General features: G+C 42.5%; 1 protein-coding gene across 1 annotated transcript; it reads right to left on the bottom strand.

The window, feature by feature from the left end:
- Positions 1 to 2,598: 2,598 nt before the first annotated feature.
- Positions 2,599 to 10,675, bottom strand: slc25a39 (solute carrier family 25 member 39). Its single transcript, XM_085272080.1, has 12 exons — positions 10,406 to 10,675; positions 8,625 to 8,730; positions 8,451 to 8,510; positions 8,270 to 8,320; positions 7,702 to 7,811; positions 7,538 to 7,605; positions 6,997 to 7,121; positions 6,727 to 6,900; positions 4,866 to 4,975; positions 4,065 to 4,146; positions 3,902 to 3,982; positions 2,599 to 3,821 (listed from the first exon to the last, which is right to left on the bottom strand). The coding sequence occupies exons 2-12, from the start codon at positions 8,719 to 8,721 to the stop codon at positions 3,703 to 3,705; spliced, it is 1,077 nt and encodes a 358-aa protein (XP_085128206.1). The 5' UTR covers positions 8,722 to 8,730; positions 10,406 to 10,675; the 3' UTR covers positions 2,599 to 3,702.
- Between the last annotated feature and the right edge of the window lie 7,848 nt (positions 10,676 to 18,523).

Here is an 18,523-nt window from a genome sequence, read left to right as displayed (position 1 = left end):
TAAATAAACCACTAGATGCCGCTGTTTGCTTTCACAAATTTTGCGTTACGCTCATACACAGTATGAACAATCTTTTATGTTATACTAGTCATCAGTAGCGGTTTTAGATACGGGCGACACGGGCGGTTGCCCGGGGCGGCAACCGATCGGTGCCTATGACCCCGAATGTCATAGGCACCGATCGGTTTTCTATCGCCCATTTGCTGGGAGTAAGGGCGCCCTTCGTTTGCGAGGTGCGCCTGCTGCTTGCGGCGCAGAGAGGAGAGGGCGGGGCGGCGGGGGATTCTCTGACCGGCTGGAGCAGCATCTAATAACCAACTCGCAAAATAAAACAAAATAAAAACAAACCAACAAACACGAAAATACCAGACATTATAATACAGACTTATAATTTGCACCGATGTTTTTTTTCGAAATTCTATACACGAAAAGTGAGCGCGAGAGCCCTCGGTGCACCTCCTTGCTGCTGAAGTCAAAGTAAACTTTATTGTCATCTCCGCTAGAGTCCAGTATATAGAGAGACGACAAGGCTCCAGTTACAGCAGTGCAAGTAAACAAACAATATATATAAGAAGAGTAAGAAAATAAATATACACTTTAGGACTCGAGATAAAGGGATCAATAACAATTTAAAATTTACAGTTTGATGATTTAAAGTCTCACACACAACCCGTCGAAAAGGCCGGCTGCTTCCAAATTTCATTTATAATGTTGTAAATCCAAGACCATTATGTATTCATGATTTGAATCCTGGGTTGTGTGAAATCTCAGAAATGCACCCTAGACAAAGTGAATCTGTGAACTAAGGTGTAGGTGTGTTAGATCATGTTGTGGTGATCCTTGGGTTGAGGGATGGGTGTTCATACTGGAGTGCAAAATTAAAACCAATGGAAGATGGACAAGAAAAGTTCAAAGCCATCAGGTCCTCAGTTTAGAAAAAAGAGAAAAGCAGAGGAGGAGAAACGAGCAGAAGATACAGGTAAGCAGATGTGTCATTGGATAATGGCAGGTCATCCTGAAACAATCAGAATCAGAATACTTTATTAATCCCTAAGGAAATTATGTGGGTTACAGTTGCTCCAAGAAGAAATGGTAAAAAAATAGTAACAGTAACAGACTAAACTCCAAACAATACATTATGTTACAGATTTTAATATTAATTAGTCATTGTCAATTGTTGATTTGTCCTGTTCTCATTGTATGACGAATTATGATGGCTGTTTGGTAGCCGTTTGCATACTATGCATACTCTCTCTCTCTTCATATGTGTGTGTGTGTACAACAGCTTTATGTTAATGTACAATCCTTAATATGTTTTGTCTGTGTGTTGGGGACTTATTAATATTTATACAAGTAGAAATAAGCATTTATCCTTATGTTTGCTGCTAATGTGGTGAGGTAAAATTTGCGGTTTAATGAGGAAGTACAAGAAAATATTCTAAGTCGGATAGTAAAATGCAGAAAGTAAACAGGAGTACTGGGAGGCTAGTTGCATACAAATAGAGAGAGGTGGCAGAGGAAAAGGCTTATAGCGAGTTGGATGTGAGGGTGGAAGCTGTAGTGCCTCTTCACCTCACTGTACAATACCTTGTGCAATACTTTTTGTAAATAGTCAATGGTGCAATAGACTCAATACTTGAAATGTGCAATTCACTTGTATTTTTATTTTTATTTTTATTCCTATTTATTCTATTTATCCCCTTCGTATATTTTATTTATATTTGTCTCTGTATTTATATATGTGTGTGTATGTGTGTGTGTGTATATATATATATATATATATATATATATATATATAATATTCTGTAACTCTGTAACTTCTGTTGGTGCTGTGCTTTTTGGAAATCGAATTTCCCAGAGGAACCCACCCGAGGGATTAATAAAGTTCATCTTTAAAGTTTATCTTAACTAAGGAAGATTAAAAGGACTTCTACTGACTGGCTAAGAAGAAACGGAAAAGCTGCACGGCAGGATAGGCTAAGGAGATGGAAATGCACTAAAAAGTGAGGAGTGTCTTGAAAAGATGGAAAGAGTATTTTGGAGGAGCTGATGAATGAAGAAAATGAGAGAAAGAAGACAGACTGAGGTGCCTGAGGAATGGAGGTGAAGTGTACCATTGCTGGAGTGGGTGGAGCGGTCAAACAAAAGTGTAAGCGAAGGTTTACTAGATGGTTGTGAGAGCTGCTGTGATGGTTTGGAGATGGTGGCACTAATAAAATGTCAGGCAGCAGAGCAGAAGACTTTATGATTTTCATCAGCAGTGACCAGAATGGAGATTAGAAATGAGTACATCAGAGGGAGAGCTCAGGTCAAATGGTTTGAGGTGCTTTGGACATTTACAGAGGAGGGATAGTAGATACTGGACAAAGGATCCTGAAAATGGAGCTGCCAGGAAAAGAGCAAAACCTTGGAGGTTCATGGAAATATGAGGACATGCAGAGGACTGGTGTAACAGATGCTAGGGACAGGACGAGAGCATCCAGACAATCAGCCAAAGATTTCAAACTTTCTGTTTGGTGATTTAAAAGGAAAATTACTTTTATCCCAAATCAACGTGTGTGCCCATTGGGTAATCTAATAAATAGTGAGCCAACATAACTTAACGCATAAGTGAAATTTTATTAAATAGTGGTCATTTACAATACCACATCATAGGAAATAAGTCACTCATTGCATAAAGATGAAGCCACCTTCAGATTTCACACATACAAAAAAGAAAACACAAAGGACACACAATCACATTTAGCTTGCAATTTAAGGCAGAAATATTTTGTTTCATGACCCAGTGTTTTTGTTCATTGCAGATAAGAAGTCCAAAACTTTTATGAGCAGAGATTTTCTCCTTTTTGTTATTGCTTTTTGTAACAAGCCTCCCAACATTTTTTGGTGACATCTGTGACTTTTGAGAAGTTTGCTGCAGTGGTTTTCACAGAAGATTATGTCACGTAATTGGAATAATCGTATTATTTATTCCAATAAGGCCTGCTTCAATTTAGCCAAACTAATGTAAGGTTATCCTTGAAAACCCACAGTATGGCTTTCCTCATTTACAAACATTTTTTAAAAAGAAGCTTAAGTTGCTTTTTATGATTTCATTTCACAGCACTTGTTTTGCAAACGTAAGAGTGCTCCGAATCTATCCAGCATACGAACCATATCGTTTACTCATCTACACAGCAGATAAATGTCAAAATTGTCATGCTTTACATTGACAGGAAGTCTTCAGGCCTGCACACACCATGCAGTCTGTCGCACAATCCAAAGTGCAGGAAAAGAAACATTTTCCTTTCACCCGATAAGGATGCAGTCTTTAAGGTGGTTTCCCTCCCCCACTGTCCTGGATAGCAGGTGAGCAGGTTCAGGGTCTTCACTGAGATTTACTCCTCATTTCCTCCGTTTCATTGGAAAAATGAGAGCACAATAAGACTACAATGATTTGGTACATGTTCCTTTACATAACCACTAAACAAAGTTTCTATCTTTTAAACTTTACTCCATTAAGCACACAAAGTTTGTGGTCCCAGAAAATCTCTGCCTGGGATTCAGGCTCCTTATTGTGTCCAGGGATGCGGGGTAAGTGGTGAGGTGCGTGGATCTGCAAAAAAAAGAAATCTCCACAAATGGGCTGACTCTTCAGACTTGTCCTGAATTATTCTCTGCATGTTTTGCTGTGACAAACAACCAGCGGCACAGTGACCGCCTTCACAATGCCAGCTGCTCTCGATCAAGGTTCATCTTTTGGAAGAAGGCCTTTCCAAACTCATAGCTGCTTATCATAACAGCGCAGGCTGGGGCCACTTTGATCACCCTGGGCATGAAACCTGGGGAAAATAAACATGTTATTTTTATGCAAAGCACACATTATAAGTTTCAGTTGGCATACAATCGGATAAATGTGTACCTGCAAAAAGGCCCCTGTAGCCCAACTCGGCCCGTATTTCCTTCATGATGTGCCAGGTGGATGACGTTCTCTTCACAGAAACTAGAGGGCATAAGAAGAACATCAGTATGTAAATTTCACACAACGTAAGTGCCTACATCATGAACGCATGTCATGTGCAGACCTCCCAAAGTGTCCATCTCTCCCAGCTCGATCTGTCTGCGAGTCTTCACAACATCGAAGGGCAGCGTCAGGATTGCAGCGATCTAAACACAGCAGACGGAAAGAGTCATAAACTGTGCTATATGCAATATGACTAAGTGCCAGTTTAGTTCAGGGCAACACAGGAAACATTTACTCAGCAATGATTGGTTTACTGGGCAGTAAGAGCCATCACAAAAGGAGTTAGATACACATCTGCATGAATGTTTTACAGGCAGCAAAGTTAGACTTTTATTCCCTTAAACAATGGATCTGTAGAGTTTCAGACTCTTAATGTTTCTGCACAAAGATCAGTCCATAAAGAAAACAAACAGTGCAGTATTGCAGACATTGGTGCATGTTACGTGGATTTCCACCATGATTAAAAGTTCTTTTTCATGAATTGCAGTAGATGTTAGCTGCACTTGAAAGGAAACTATTTATATCACCAGTTGGGTAATTATTGCTCGAGTAACATCACAGTGTGAATGTGTGACCGACACTGGCCTGATTCCCCCAAGTTATCCAATGCAGTCTCTCAGACTTTGGTATCAGGTGCTTTAGTGTTATAAAGTCATTCACATAAATTTATGAGCATGGTAATCGCAGTAGGTGAGCAAAAGAAAGCACTGTTTTCCATAGCGGCACATTTTTTAAAGTTTATTATCATTTGGGTTCAAGCAGAAACTAACTCTGCTTCAGCGATATCAGTACAGGTGTCAGATATCCTAACATTTAACATGCTTAACAACTGTAACAAAGGGCAGGTGTGCAGAGTACTCACTGCTCCAGAAACAGCTCCTGCAGTAAAGCTGATAGAGAAGTTGGCCTGAGGAACTTCAGACTGTTCACAAAGCCGGGCCTTCACCATTTCATAGTTAAACCAGTACAAAGCTGCAAACACAGAGATTGGTAATTTGTTACTTTGGTCCACATTAGAGTCAAACTACTGTCTTTTCAGCTGCTCTTCTGTGGATTTCTACATTTAGAAATTCTCTGAAATTAACCAACACTTAACTTTGACCAGTACGAGCTCCTCTTGGCTGCAAACTCAAAAGAAAGAACTCCAAACATCAGCAGCACGCTAGAGAATTTATGGAAGCCAATCGCTCTCCGTGTCCCAATTACCAGGACAAAGAGCAGCATAAATTGACGTTTTTACTTCCTCCTTATCAAAATAGTTAAATGAAGTGGAAATAGAAGCCTTACAGTCAATAAATACTGGTAAAGAGAAAATCTATTCTGCAGCTCAAATGCGGTGCAGTAAAAATTAAGCACAATGCTACACCTATTTTGTTACCAGGGGGCCTCTATAAGATTTTCAAGGCGAAAAGGGTTAGAGGTTATTATGGGAGACTAAATCGAAGGTCTAGGATAAATGTTCTCCTTGTCAAATCCGTGGAGCTAATTTATGATTTATGGCAGTGAGCTTCATAAGCTTATGGTTATGAGGCTTCTGGAAGAGTTTCATCGATGACAACAAGGAAAGAGTCCTATTTTAACAAAAAGACGTCTGTTTAGAACAGACGGAAGGGAGTGGTGGAATAACAATGCTGCAGGAGTGGTTAGACAAGTTTCTGTGGCGCACTGGTAGGGATGGGTATCGAAAACCAGTTCTTGTTGAGAACCGGTTCCCACTGTTTCAATTCCTTGGAATTGTTTGCCATTTTTGCAAACGATTCCCTTATAGATTCCAGTCGCCCCGAATTACGTTACCACGTTGCGGAGCGTCATTTACCTGGCAGGAAACACGGCACCTAAGCAGCTCAAACGCTCAAAAGTTTGGTTATATTTTACGAGAACAGATGACAACAGGGCAACTTGCAATACTTGCAAAGTAGATATTTCATTTAAGGGAGGAAACACTACGAATATGCAAAAGCATTTGCTCACAAAACACACGATAACCTTAGATGAATGTCGTGTTTTTAATTCCGCTCCGGACTCGTGAATCTCAACCCAGCAGCAGCGGTAACGTTTGCACGTCCTCTCCCGTTAATGCGGCAGGTAAATAATCAACTAACAGTGCATATTATGTTAGCGCAATCTGCCTTATTACAAAACCTGCCATTACTGTGCATTTAGGTGACCATGATGAGACAGACAGAGTCTGGCTCAGATGCTGCCAGTTCTCGCTGCAGTCTACCGGTAGCGTCTCCTTTCAGGCCAGGATAGACGAATGTCACCGAGCAGTGACTAAGTTTGTGGTAAAAGGCTTGAACACATTTGCCACAGCAGATGCCCCCGATTTTCATTAAGTGAATGTGTTTAATTGTAGGCAGGGACATTACTGGATATTCTTGTGTAATTGCTACTGAATAATTTATGTTATACTTTGTTATTGCTAGAGAAGAATATTTATTTTACATTTACAATTTTTTTTCCTGGGGACCCTGTGACACCCCATTGATCTCACTGTTGGGTTTGTAAGGCCATGTTACTCCTAAATTTCTATCTTGTTCAAAGAGAAGATATAAAACAAACTTCTGAGCTAATCGACCTTAGTGTTCTCCTTTTTTAAAAAGAATCAATAAAGAATCGAATCGTTAAACAGAATCGAAAATGGAATCGGAATCGTGAAAATCTTATCAATACCCATCCCTACGCACTAGCATGTTAAGTGTAATCAACATGATGTGTCACACCTGAAAAGGGTACATCTCTGAGAACGGTGGGTCCCCAGCCCCTCCACAGGGACAGAAGTCCATTCTGGGCCACAGCAGAGCGGATACATGTCCGCAGCTCGCTGTAGGACAGCTGACGGGACTGCATCTTGGTCCTGACCAGTTCCAGTGGGCTAATCACCGTCACGGCTCCCACTGCAAAACAGACACAAAGGTTTCACTTAAAGAGCACTGTCAGTACTTTGCTGTGATTTCTGTGTGGGGAGCTTTTGTTTTATTCCATGCACTTACATCTGGCAAGACCCCCAGCAACAAGAGGGACATGACTGCCCTGAAGACCCACACCGAATGTCAGGAAGTCCCGCAACTGGTCGTAGCAGGTGAAGTAAATGACAGTGGCAGGTACTGCCATCACCCTGTTAACATAAACAAACAAAGGTTTCGAACAGAGGAACTGCACACTTTGCAACATATCAATGGAAAGTTCTCATAAAATTATAATAATATGCAAATTTTTTTACTAGAATGAGACTGACGTGTCAGGTACTAAAATGCAGCTTTAGCGCAAGGAAGTACTTTATTAAACCAAGTTCTGCTATTTATTTTTTGTTTTTTTAATTTCTTCTCTTTTCTCCAAGACACTCCCGGTTTCCTTTTCTCTAAAACTCAGTGATATTTAATTCAGTTGAAGCTATGCACATTGAGTGCAATGCTCCAAAATAAAACTGTACTTACTTAAAGTTTAAGAAATTTAATTCTGAATTTAGGTCTTCTTACACTTCAGTTCTGTGTCTATTCTACGAGTACTGAAACTTTACTAGATGTTACTCACAAAGTTGGTGGTAGCCCGCTCCACAGAGACCGAAGACCTTCATGGCGAGTGATTTTCACAAATGCATCCTGTCGCACAAACAAAAAACAAAAAAGAGAGCTTATATGATGTTAATTGTAAACCAATTGTAGGAAAAACAAAGCCACTAATGCATGACTACTCACAAGAGTCCCGCTGAACTGAGTTGGCTTTTTGTACCAGCTGGTGCAACTGGTTCTATTCTGACAAACATAGATGTGATCCATCAGCCCATTACAATACAGGAAACACTTCCCTGTGAGGAGGCACATGAGGTGGTCAGAGGAAGAGAAAACCACACTCAGATTATTAGCTATTAAAAAGACAAACAAACAAAAAACAACTATGATTAAAAAACAAAATTAGCACATCTCACAATAGCAATGTGAAACTACAAGTGTTTCCTAAACTGAGTCACACAAGCCTTCACACAGGAGAGAAATGTCATTAATAATACAGGCAAAAGCAATGACCGCACAGCTGCTCTGTAGATAACACAGTCCTGTCCTTGCCTCTGCCGGTTTATTTAGTGCCGATTACCGAGAAACCTTTCAAATAAAGTCTAAAAAAAAAAAAAAAAAAAAAAAAAGAGGCAGAATTCACAAGGGGAACTTTCTGTTTTCACTACCAGAAGACATTTGTTTTTAAAGCAGAAAACCAGGTATGCTAATCTACATCTGATCAAGTGTTAGCAACGGCGGGGCAAATACTTACACTTGGAATGACGTGAGACACCATCCCACGGAGCAGAAAAAGACGCTGAAGCTATGAAAACGAAGGACAGAGCACAAACACAGGAGGACAGGTTTAGTGGGGTTAATGTTAAGAGCAAAGCATCACAGTAAAACATGTTAAAAGCAAACTCAGTAAACCACAAAAGAACAAGAGGTCCTACCTTGGTGGAACGGTGTCTGCTGAGCCTGCAGCCTGATCTTCACAACGTCTAGTGGCGTGACTGCAAACACAAGAATGAATTTAGTTATCACAACCACACAAGAGCTGATAAACAATTAACTGAGTGCCAATGCTAAGACACAGAGAACAACTCCAGCCTTTGTTTCTTTCTCACCAAACAGAGATGTGATGAGGGCTCCAGTGCCAGAGGCCAGCATCTGCTGCACTGGAGAGATCGCAGCCACGGGGCCACTGACGCCTCGCTCGCCCATCCTGCCAACCTGTCAAGACCAAGAGAAACAGCATGTCACACCAAGGTTTCAATCACATTAATATTTAAAACCATAGCTTTAAAAAATGCTCTCCACCCTTAAAAAATTTGTAGTGGTTCAAACATGGTCTTGCACTTAAACTAATTGATCAATTATCAGCAGCAGTTTGAGATTAATTTAATAGTTATTATTCAATAACCTGTCTAATCCTTGCAGTTCTGGAGTCAAGAATAGTGTAATTATGTTGTAATACCCATCTTGAAAAATAAACTACAACTAAAAGTTTTCAGACAATAAAAACTTGGGTCAAAAAGCTAAAAAAGCAAATCTAAATGTGAAATTTAAAAGTATAATTACACATGTGTGAGAATGTAAACTGAGATAACACGAGGTGTATATTAACTAAACTTGACAGAGCTGCCTTACCATTTTACACAACACTATCTCCCTGTTATGTAAAACTGTGAGGAAGGAGTGTCAGTGACTCAAAGGATCAGTAACCAAACACTGAGTTTGCAGCTGGATCAGTATCCGGTTAGATCACAATTCCTAGTGTGTGACTCCTGCTCCTGAGAGCCTTCAAATTACTGTCACTAAAACCCTTTTTAAAAGTCTTTTCAAGTTTCACAGACTTTGTATTCGTCTCCATGCATTACGAAGAGTTAAACTGTCATATAATGCTCAGAATTCACTCTGAGAAGCTTGAATTTAAGGAAATTAAGAAATATAAACCAGACAAAACTGGAAGCCAGGTTTCTTTTTTTGGGCTTATTTATATGATGATAAAAAGAAACAACTTAAAGGAAGTGGAACATCTGGAGGAGGAAAAGCACTGTTATTGACAGTATTTCAGTTCATTGTTAAGACACAGTTCATCATTTCTATTTGACACAAATTTAAGTGCAAAAAGAACAACTATGTGAGTAGGAAGGGTGAGTCTACAGTAGGTGGAGTTGTTAAAGCATTATGATAACTTATCTATAACACGCATGCCTTGTCTTCTTGCCCACTCCTAAATGATGGAGCATGTTGCAGAAAAAAAACCCAGACAACTTTGTTTAAACAAAATAAAGTTAAAGAAAACATGCACTGCATTGTGAAAACTTCCTTACTGTGTAGTTGACCTCTGCTTCCTTGGCTAACTTTATTATAGTTTAGAGTGACAAGAATAGCCCTCAGCCTTGGTCTTCCCAATAAGCTTCTTTGTCTGGCCAAGTCTCCTTCCACCAAGTGCCCACAACACACATGCAGCTCAACAGCTCCTTCTCCCTTTTTAATCTCTCTTACACAATGCTGCATGGATAATTGTCACGTCTGACGCCAGATAAACATTTCACATGTGCTGACAGAACATGAGAAACTGCAGATTACATGCTTCTCTGCAAACAAAACAAAACAAAAAAACTGCTGCATAACACAGCGGATGCACGAAGACATCGCGTGCTAGGACATTGTGTTCTTTCCCCCACTTAAGTTAGCTGACTTTGGTTGTAATAGAATTAAAACATGTGAAGTCCAGATAGATAAGAGGAGGAATAGCTGCCTTTCAAGGCAGCTGTGAATGCAGTGATCACATTCACTGAAGCAAACCTTTCTGAAATGTGCTGTCAGCCACCTGCGTTTCACTGCACATTATCTGAGTCGCTAGCTAGCTAGCTAGCTGTTTACAAGCGACGTTTCTCACCTCTGCTTTAGCTATGAGCGTTGCCGGGAAACACACAGGTGTCTTCACCCATATCAGTTAAGAGCTACACCATTCTGCCATGCTTCGTCTGATTATTCGGGTGCTCCACCGTGGATAACCCGTAAACATCTTGTTGGAGGCAGCTTAGCTCGCCTCAGAGTGCAGGTTACAAGCTATGCACGTCGACTTCATAATCATGAACGCGCAGTCATGGGCGTATCATAACCGCAGGAGGCCTGTGCGCATGATTTGTAGATCCGGACTGATCAGGAATGGACTCGCTTGGCCCCGCCCCGCCGCCCCCCCTGTCGCTACCGTTGCTTTGGCGCCACCTGGAGGACCCATTGCACTTCGCTGACACATGAAAAACAGTTTTTCCGTTAGTCAGGCGTATCCGTATCCTGAACAACGAAGCATCACACTTTACACAAGAAAAAAAGGGACATCCATTCATTACACTGTAATTAAAGTGCCGCGTTTAAATCCTCCCAGACGTTTACATTGATAAATAAACTGTAGTCAACATGATTTATGAAAGGGTTACAAAATAAAGACATGATCTATTTAGCATGACTTTGCTTTATTCTGTCTCCATTCCAATTGACCCGCTACTTTTTCTTCAGTTACAATATCTTGATAGAAGTGTTATGTTATAAGTTATGTTGTGTGTCTGCTGCCCTCTTGGCCAAATGTCTCTTGAAAAGTAGATAGATGATAGATAGATAGATAGATAGATAGATAGATAGATAGATAGATAGATAGATAGATAGATAGATAGATAGATAGATAGATAGATAGATAGATAGATAGATTAAGAGTCACTTTTGCAAAAACCGAAATTGCAAATAGTATTATTGTTATTATTATTTTTGACAGATTATAGACAAAAAACTCTTGCACAACCGTCTGAATATGGCCGATCATTTTCGGGCAAATACCGGAAACTTTTTGGCAGCCAAACACTGTACCACACAAACAGCGTGATATCGTTAGCAATCCGTATTTTCTTATTAGTCACAGGCTCTTATTGCATTTTTAATGGCTGTAAATAAATATGCTTCTTTGAAATTCTCAACTATGCCTGTACTACGTTGTTTTATGAATATTAAAAACTGATTCATTGAAGAGACAGAGCTGGCGTTAAAAGACTGCGGTAAAGTGAGCCGTCATTTGTGAGCCGCGGTCAAGCCAGCCGCCTCCTATCCGCCGCATAAATTTCCTTGCGCTTTTACACCAGTCTTTATGGTAGCGCCTTTTCGCTTTATATCCTGATTGAAAGCCTAGACTCGCGCACACATGCACGCGCGTGAACAGTAATACGCACGCGCGCACACAAATTACAATGGAACAGCCCAATACAGCCATCGTGACAGTCTGGTTGCATATTCAAAAATTCATTAAAAATCATTCTTAAAAGTTGATGCCAAGCTTTCAACACAATCCTCTTCTCGGACACCTACTTTACCTCTGGGCCAGTTTTTACCCAGATTTACTGTAATATTACTCAGAAATCACAGTAAACTCATATTCAGTGCAATACAGTCAATGCACTACAATTATGTTTATTTCAAAAATTCATTAAAAGTCATCCTGAATAGTTGAGGTCCAACTTTCAACACATCCCCCCTCTGGGACACCTACTGTACCTGTGTGCCAGGTTTCAGCCAGATTTACTGTAGAATTCCTCAGAAATTAAAGGGTACTTGTATCCAATGCAGTCGGCCAATACAGTAGAATTATGTCAATTTTCAAAAATTCATGAAAAATCATCCTGAGTAGTTGATGTACAACTTTCAACACATCCCCCCTCTGGGACACCTACTGTACCTGTGTGCCAGGTTTCAGCCAGATTTACTGTAGAATTCCTCAGAAATTAAAGGGTACTTGTATCCAATGCAGTCAGCCAATACAATTTAATTATGTCAATTTTCAAAAATTCATGAAAAATCATCCTGAGTAGTTGATGTACAACTTTCAACACATCCCCCCTCTGGGACACCTACTGTACCTGTGTGCCAGGTTTCAGCCAGATTTACTGTAGAATTCCTCAGAAATTAATGGGTACTTGTATCCAATGCAGTCGGCCAATACACTACAATTATGGAAATTTCAGAAATTCATTAAAAATCATCCTGAGTAGTTGAGGTCCAACTTTCAACACATCCCTCCTCCGGGAAACCTGCTGTACGTCTGGGCCAAGTTTCAGCCAGATTTACTGTAATATTCTTCAGAAATTGCAGGGAACTTATGTTCAGTGCAAGAAAGGCTGAAAGACGACCACCACTGAACAAGACACACAAGCTGAAACGTCAAGAATGGGCCAAGAAATATCTCAAGACTGATTTTTCTAAGGTTTTATGGACTGATGAAATGAGAGTGAGTCTTGATGGGCCAGATGGATGGGCCCGTGGCTGGATTGGTAAAGGGCAGAGAGCTCCAGTCTGACTCAGACGCCAGCAAGGTGGAGGTGGAGTACTGGTTTGGGCTGGTATCATTAAAGATGAGCTTGTGGGGCCTTTTCGGGTTGAGGATGGAGTCAAGCTCAACTCCCAGTCCTACTGCCAGTTTCTCGAAGACACCTTCTTCAAGCAGTGGTACAGGAAGAAGTCTGCATCCTTCAAGAAAAACATGATCTTCATGCAGGACAATGCTCCATCACACGCGTCTAAGTACTCCACAGCGTGGCTGGCAAGAAAGGGTATAAAAGAAGAAAAACTAATGACATGGCCTCCTTGTTCACCTGATCTGAACCCCATTGAGAACCTGTGGTCCATCATCAAATGTGAGATTTACAAGGAGGGAAAACAGTACACCTCTCTAAACAGTGTCTGGGAGGCTGTGGTTGCTGCTGCACGCAATGTTGATGGTGAACAGATCAAAACACTGACAGAATCCATGGATGGCAGGCTTTTGAGTGTCCTTGCAAAGAAAGGTGGCTATATTGGTCGCTGATTTGTTGTTGTTTTGTTTTTGAATGTCGGCGAGGATTCCGCACGGCACTCCCCTCCATTCACCTCGCGAATCTCCGCTCTCTTCCAAACAAAGTCGACGAATTACTGCTCTTAAACCGGACTAACAAGGACTTTGCACGCTCTGCTGCCCTCTGCTTCACTGAAACCTGGCTCAGTGAGCGAGTCCCAGACGCTGTCTTAAATCTGCCGGGCTTCCAACTTCACCGGGCGGACCGCGAAACAGAGCTCTCAGGGAAAACAAAGGGTGGTGGAGTCTGCTTCTACATTAATGAAGGTTGGTGTACTGATGTCACAGTGTTACAGAAACACTGCAGCCCACACTTGGAAAGTTTTCTCATCAACTGTAAACCTTTTTATTCACCGCGGGAGTTTTCTTCCTTCATGCTGGTCGGAGTTTACATCCCTCCACAGGCCAACACGAACAACGCACTGTGCGAGCTGGCTGACCAGATTACTACCCTGGAGAGGAAATTCCCGGATTCCTTTACAATTATTCTTGGGGATTTTAACAGAGCAAACCTAAACTACGAACTCCCTAAATACAGACAGCATATAGACTGCCCCACCAGGGACAACATCATACTGGATCACTGCTACACCACTCTAAAAGATGCCTATCGCTCTGTGCCCCGGGCAGCTTTGGGACATTCTGATCACTGCATGGTCCATCTTATTCCAGTTTATAGGCAAAAACTCAAACGTGCCAAGCCTGTAGTCAAAACTGTGAAGAAGTGGACTAACGCAGCAAAGCAGGAACTGCAGGACTGTTTTGACCTAGATGAGCTCACGGACACTGTGACATCATACATCAGTTTCTGTGAAGACGTGTGTGTGCCAACAAAGACCTTTTGCACATACAACAACAATAAACCATGGTTCACTCCTAAACTCCAACATCTTCGCAAGGCCAAGGAGGACGCTTACAGAAGTGGTGACAGGGTCCTGTACAAGCAAGCCAGGAACACACTGACCAAGGAGATCAAAGCAGCTAAAAGGATCTACTCCCAGAAGCTGGAAGAACGGCTCTCAGCCAACGACCCTGCGTCAGTGTGGAGGGGCCTGCAGGAAATCACCAGCTACAGACGCCCCCCACCCACTATTGAAGCAAACAAAGACCTGGCCAACGAGTTAAACACTTTCTATTGCAGGTTTGAGACGGACAGACTCCCATGCCCCACCCTCCCCTCCCCAGGGACATTGCTTCAGACATTGACCCCCAACACACCTTCCACCTCTCCCCCCTTCACCCTGCCCCTCCCCAATCAAGACTCAACGACCACCCCCACCCTCCCCAATCCAGACTCAACGACCACCACCACCCTCTCCAACCCAGACTCAACGACCTCCACCACACCTCTCACCCCCCTTTCCTCCTCCCTGAAACTAAGAATACACACTCAGGATGTGAGCCGACTATTCCAGAAACAGAAGCCCAGGAAAGCCCCCGGACCAGATGGCGTCTCACCCTCCTGCCTCAAAACCTGTGCTGAACAGCTGGCTCCCATCTTTACTCGCATCTTCAACAGATCCCTGGAGCTGTGTGAAGTTCCCTCCTGCTTCAAACGCTCCACCATCATCCCTGTTCCCAAGAAACCCACCATCACAGGACTGGATGACTACAGACCTGTCGCCTTGACGTCTGTGGTCATGAAATCCTTCGAACGACTGGTGTTAGCCCATCTGAAAGACATTACAGGCCACCAGCTGGACCCTCTGCAGTTTGCCTACCGGGCAAACAGGTCAGTGGATGATGCAGTGAACACGGGGCTGCATTACATCCTGCAACACCTTGACTGCCCGGGAACTTATGCCAGGGTCCTGTTTGTGGACTTTAGTTCGGCTTTTAACACCATTGTGCCTGAACTTCTTTCCTCCAAACTCTCCCAGCTCAGCGTGTCACCAGCTACCTGTCAGTGGATCACCAGCTTCCTGACAGACAGAAAGCAACAAGTGAGGCTGGGGGAGATCACCTCTGAAACCCGGTCCCTCAGTATTGGTGCCCTCAAGGATGTGTCCTCTCACCACTACTGTTCTCCCTCTACACTAACGACTGCACCTCCAATAACTCTGCTGTCAAACTCCTAAAGTTTGCAGATGACACCACTGTCATTGGCCTCATTCAAGATGGTGATGAGTCTGCATACCGGCAGGAAGTTGAGCGGCTGGTACTCTGGTGCAGTCAGCACAATCTGGAGCTGAACACTCTTAAGACTGTAGAGATGACAGTGGACTTCAGGAGACATCCCTCAACTCTGCTCCCCCTCACCATATCAGACAGCCCTGTGTCGACTGTGAAGATCTTCAAGTTCCTGGGTACAACCATCTCCCAGGACCTGAAGTGGGAGACCAACATCAACTCCATCCTCAAAAAGACCCAGCAGAGGATGTACTTCCTGAGACAACTGGGGAAGTACAGTCTTCCACAGGAGCTGCTGATCCAGTTCTACACTGCGGTCATTGAGTCTGTCCTGTGCTCCTCCATCACAGTCTGGTATGGAGCAGCCACTAAACAGGACAGGAGCAGACTGCAGCGGACTGTACGGGCAGCAGAAAGGATCATCAGCGCCCCCCCCTGCCCTCCATCCAGGATCTGTACCTCTCAAGAACCAGGAAACGGGCAGATAAAATCATCGCAGACCCCTCACACCCTGCACACAGACTTTTTGATCTGCTGCCCTCTGGCAGACGGTACAGAAGCCTGCAGACCAGGACCACCCGACACAGGAACAGTTTCTTTCCCCTCGCCATCTCCCTTCTTAACAGTTGACCTGTCACACTGCTCCCACTGCCAGACTGCAACTGCACCTTATGTACATTTTGTAGTATTCATTCCACCTCATTCATTTCTGTATTTTATGTATATAAGGTTAGATTCGTTATTTATAGTTGGTTTACATAGCTTTGTGTATGTATGTGTAATGTGTATATATAGACACTTGTGTGTGTGTGTGTGTGTGTGTGTGTGTGTGTGTGTGTGTGTGTGTGTGTGTGTGTGTGTGTGTGTGTGAGATTTACATTGCTGTGCTTGAGAGCCACCATCTACCGGAACCAAATTCCCTGTATGTGTCTGCACATATACAGTGGGGCAAAAAAGTATTTAGTCAGCCACCGATTGTGCAAGTTCCCCCACTTAAAATGATGACAGAGGTCAGTAATTTGCACCAGAGGTACACTTCAACTGTGAGAGACAGAATGTGAAAAAAAAATCCATGAATCCACATGGTAGGATTTGTAAAGAATTTATTTGTAAATCAGGGTGGAAAATAAGTATTTGGTCACCTCAAACAAGGAAAATCTCTGGCTCTCACAGACCTGTAACGTCTTCTGTAAGAAGCTTTTCTGTCCCCCACTCGTTACCTGTATGAATGGCACCTGTTTGAACTCATCATCTGTATAAAAGACACCTGTCCACAGCCTCAAACAGTCAGACTCCAAACTCCGCCATGGCCAAGACCAAAGAGCTTTCGAAGGACACCAGGAAAAGTATTGTAGACCTGCACCAGACTGGGAAGAGTGAATCTACAATAGGCAAGCAGCTTGGTGTGAAAAAATCAACTGTGGGAGCAATCATCAGAAAATGGAAGACATACAAGACCACTGATAATCTCCCTCGATCTGGGGCTCCACGCAAGATCTCATCCCGTGGGGTCAAAATGATCATGAGAACGGTGAGCAAAGATCCCAGAACCACACGGGGGGACCTGGTGAATGACCTGCAGAGAGCTGGGACCAAAGTAACAAAGGTCACCATCAGTAACACACTACAACGGCAGGGAATCAAATCCCGCAGTGCCAGACGTGTTCCGCTGCTGAAGCCAGTGCATGTCCAGGCCCATCTGAAGTTTGCCAGAGAGCACATGGATGATACAGCAGAGGATTGGGAGAATGTCATGTGGTCAGATGAAACCAAAGTAGAACTTTTTGGTATAAACTCAACTCGTCGTGTTTGGAGGAAGAAGAATACTCAGTTGCATCCCAAGAACACCATACCTACTGTGAAGCATGGGGGTGGAAACATCATGCTATGGGGCTGTTTTTCTGCCAAGGGGACAGGACAACTGATCCGTGTTAAGGACAGAATGAATGGGGCCATGTATCGTGAGATTTTGAGCCAAAACCTCCTTCCATCAGTGAGAACTTTGAAGATGAAACGAGGCTGGGTCTTCCAACATGACAATGATCCAAAACACACCGCCCAGGCAACAAAGGCGTGGCTTCGTAAGAAGCATTTGAAAGTCCTGGAGTGGCCTAGCCAATCTCCAGACCTCAACCCCATAGAAAATCTGTGGCGGGAGTTGAAAGTCCGTGTTGCTCGGCGACAGCCCCAAAACATCACTGCTCTCGAGAAGATCTGCATGGAGGAATGGGCCAAAATACCAGCTACTGTGTGTGCAAACCTGGTAAAGACCTATAGTAAACGTTTGACCTCTGTTATTGCCAACAAAGGTTATGTTACAAAGTATTGAGTTGTATTTTTGTTATTGACCAAATACTTATTTTCCACCCTGATTTACGAATAAATTCTTTACAAATCCTACCATGTGGATTCATGGATTTTTTTTTCACATTCTGTCTCTCACAGTTGAAGTGTACCTCTGGTGCAAATTACTGACCTCTGTCATCATTTTAGGTGGGGGAACTTGCACAATCGGTGGCTGACTAAATACTTTTTTGCCCCACTGTACTTGGCCAATAAACACGATTCTGATTCTGATTCTGATTCTGAGATGTATATTTGTGAATGTGGAGATGTTATATTGGTTTCACTGGTAAAAATAAATAATTGAAATGGGTATATATTTGTTTTTTGTGAAGTTGCCTAATAATTATGCACAGTAATAGTCACCTGCACACACAGATATCCCCCTAAAATAACTAAAAAAACAAAACAAAAAAAAAACTACTTCCAAAAACATTCAGCTTTGATATTAATGAGTCTTTTGGGTTCATTGAGAACATGGTTGTTGTTCAATAATAAAATTATTCCTCAAAAATACAACTTGCCTAATAATTCTGCACTCCCTGTAGGTCTGTTGACAGAGCTCTGTACAGGTCTGCTCGAGCTGACCTGAAAAGGGGTCCCACCTGTCCAGCAACAACACATGGCATGGAATAATAGACATCATAAACCACAGAGGCAGAACTG

Source organism: Mchenga conophoros, linkage group LG4 (assembly GCF_057382185.1).
Source record: "Mchenga conophoros isolate Kocher_MC1m ecotype Shallow Benthic linkage group LG4, M_conophoros_male_GT1.1, whole genome shotgun sequence".
Lineage (NCBI taxonomy): Eukaryota > Metazoa > Chordata > Actinopteri > Cichliformes > Cichlidae > Mchenga > Mchenga conophoros.
The sequence above is the reverse complement of the archived record's forward strand: the minus strand, read 5'-3'. Positions and strand labels throughout refer to the sequence as shown.

Bases quoted from the DNA above. Each gene is read 5' to 3' on its own strand.
- slc25a39 (XM_085272080.1), bottom strand. From the start codon at position 8,721: ATGGGCGAGCGAGGCGTCAGTGGCCCCGTGGCTGCGATCTCTCCAGTG. The intron at 7,606-7,701 runs GTGAGTAGTCAT...TTTGTGCGACAG, and splicing joins CTCAGTTCAGCGGGACTCTT to GATGCATTTGTGAAAATCAC. The intron at 7,122-7,537 runs GTGAGTAACATC...TTATGTTAACAG, and splicing joins AGCGGGCTACCACCAACTTT to GGTGATGGCAGTACCTGCCA.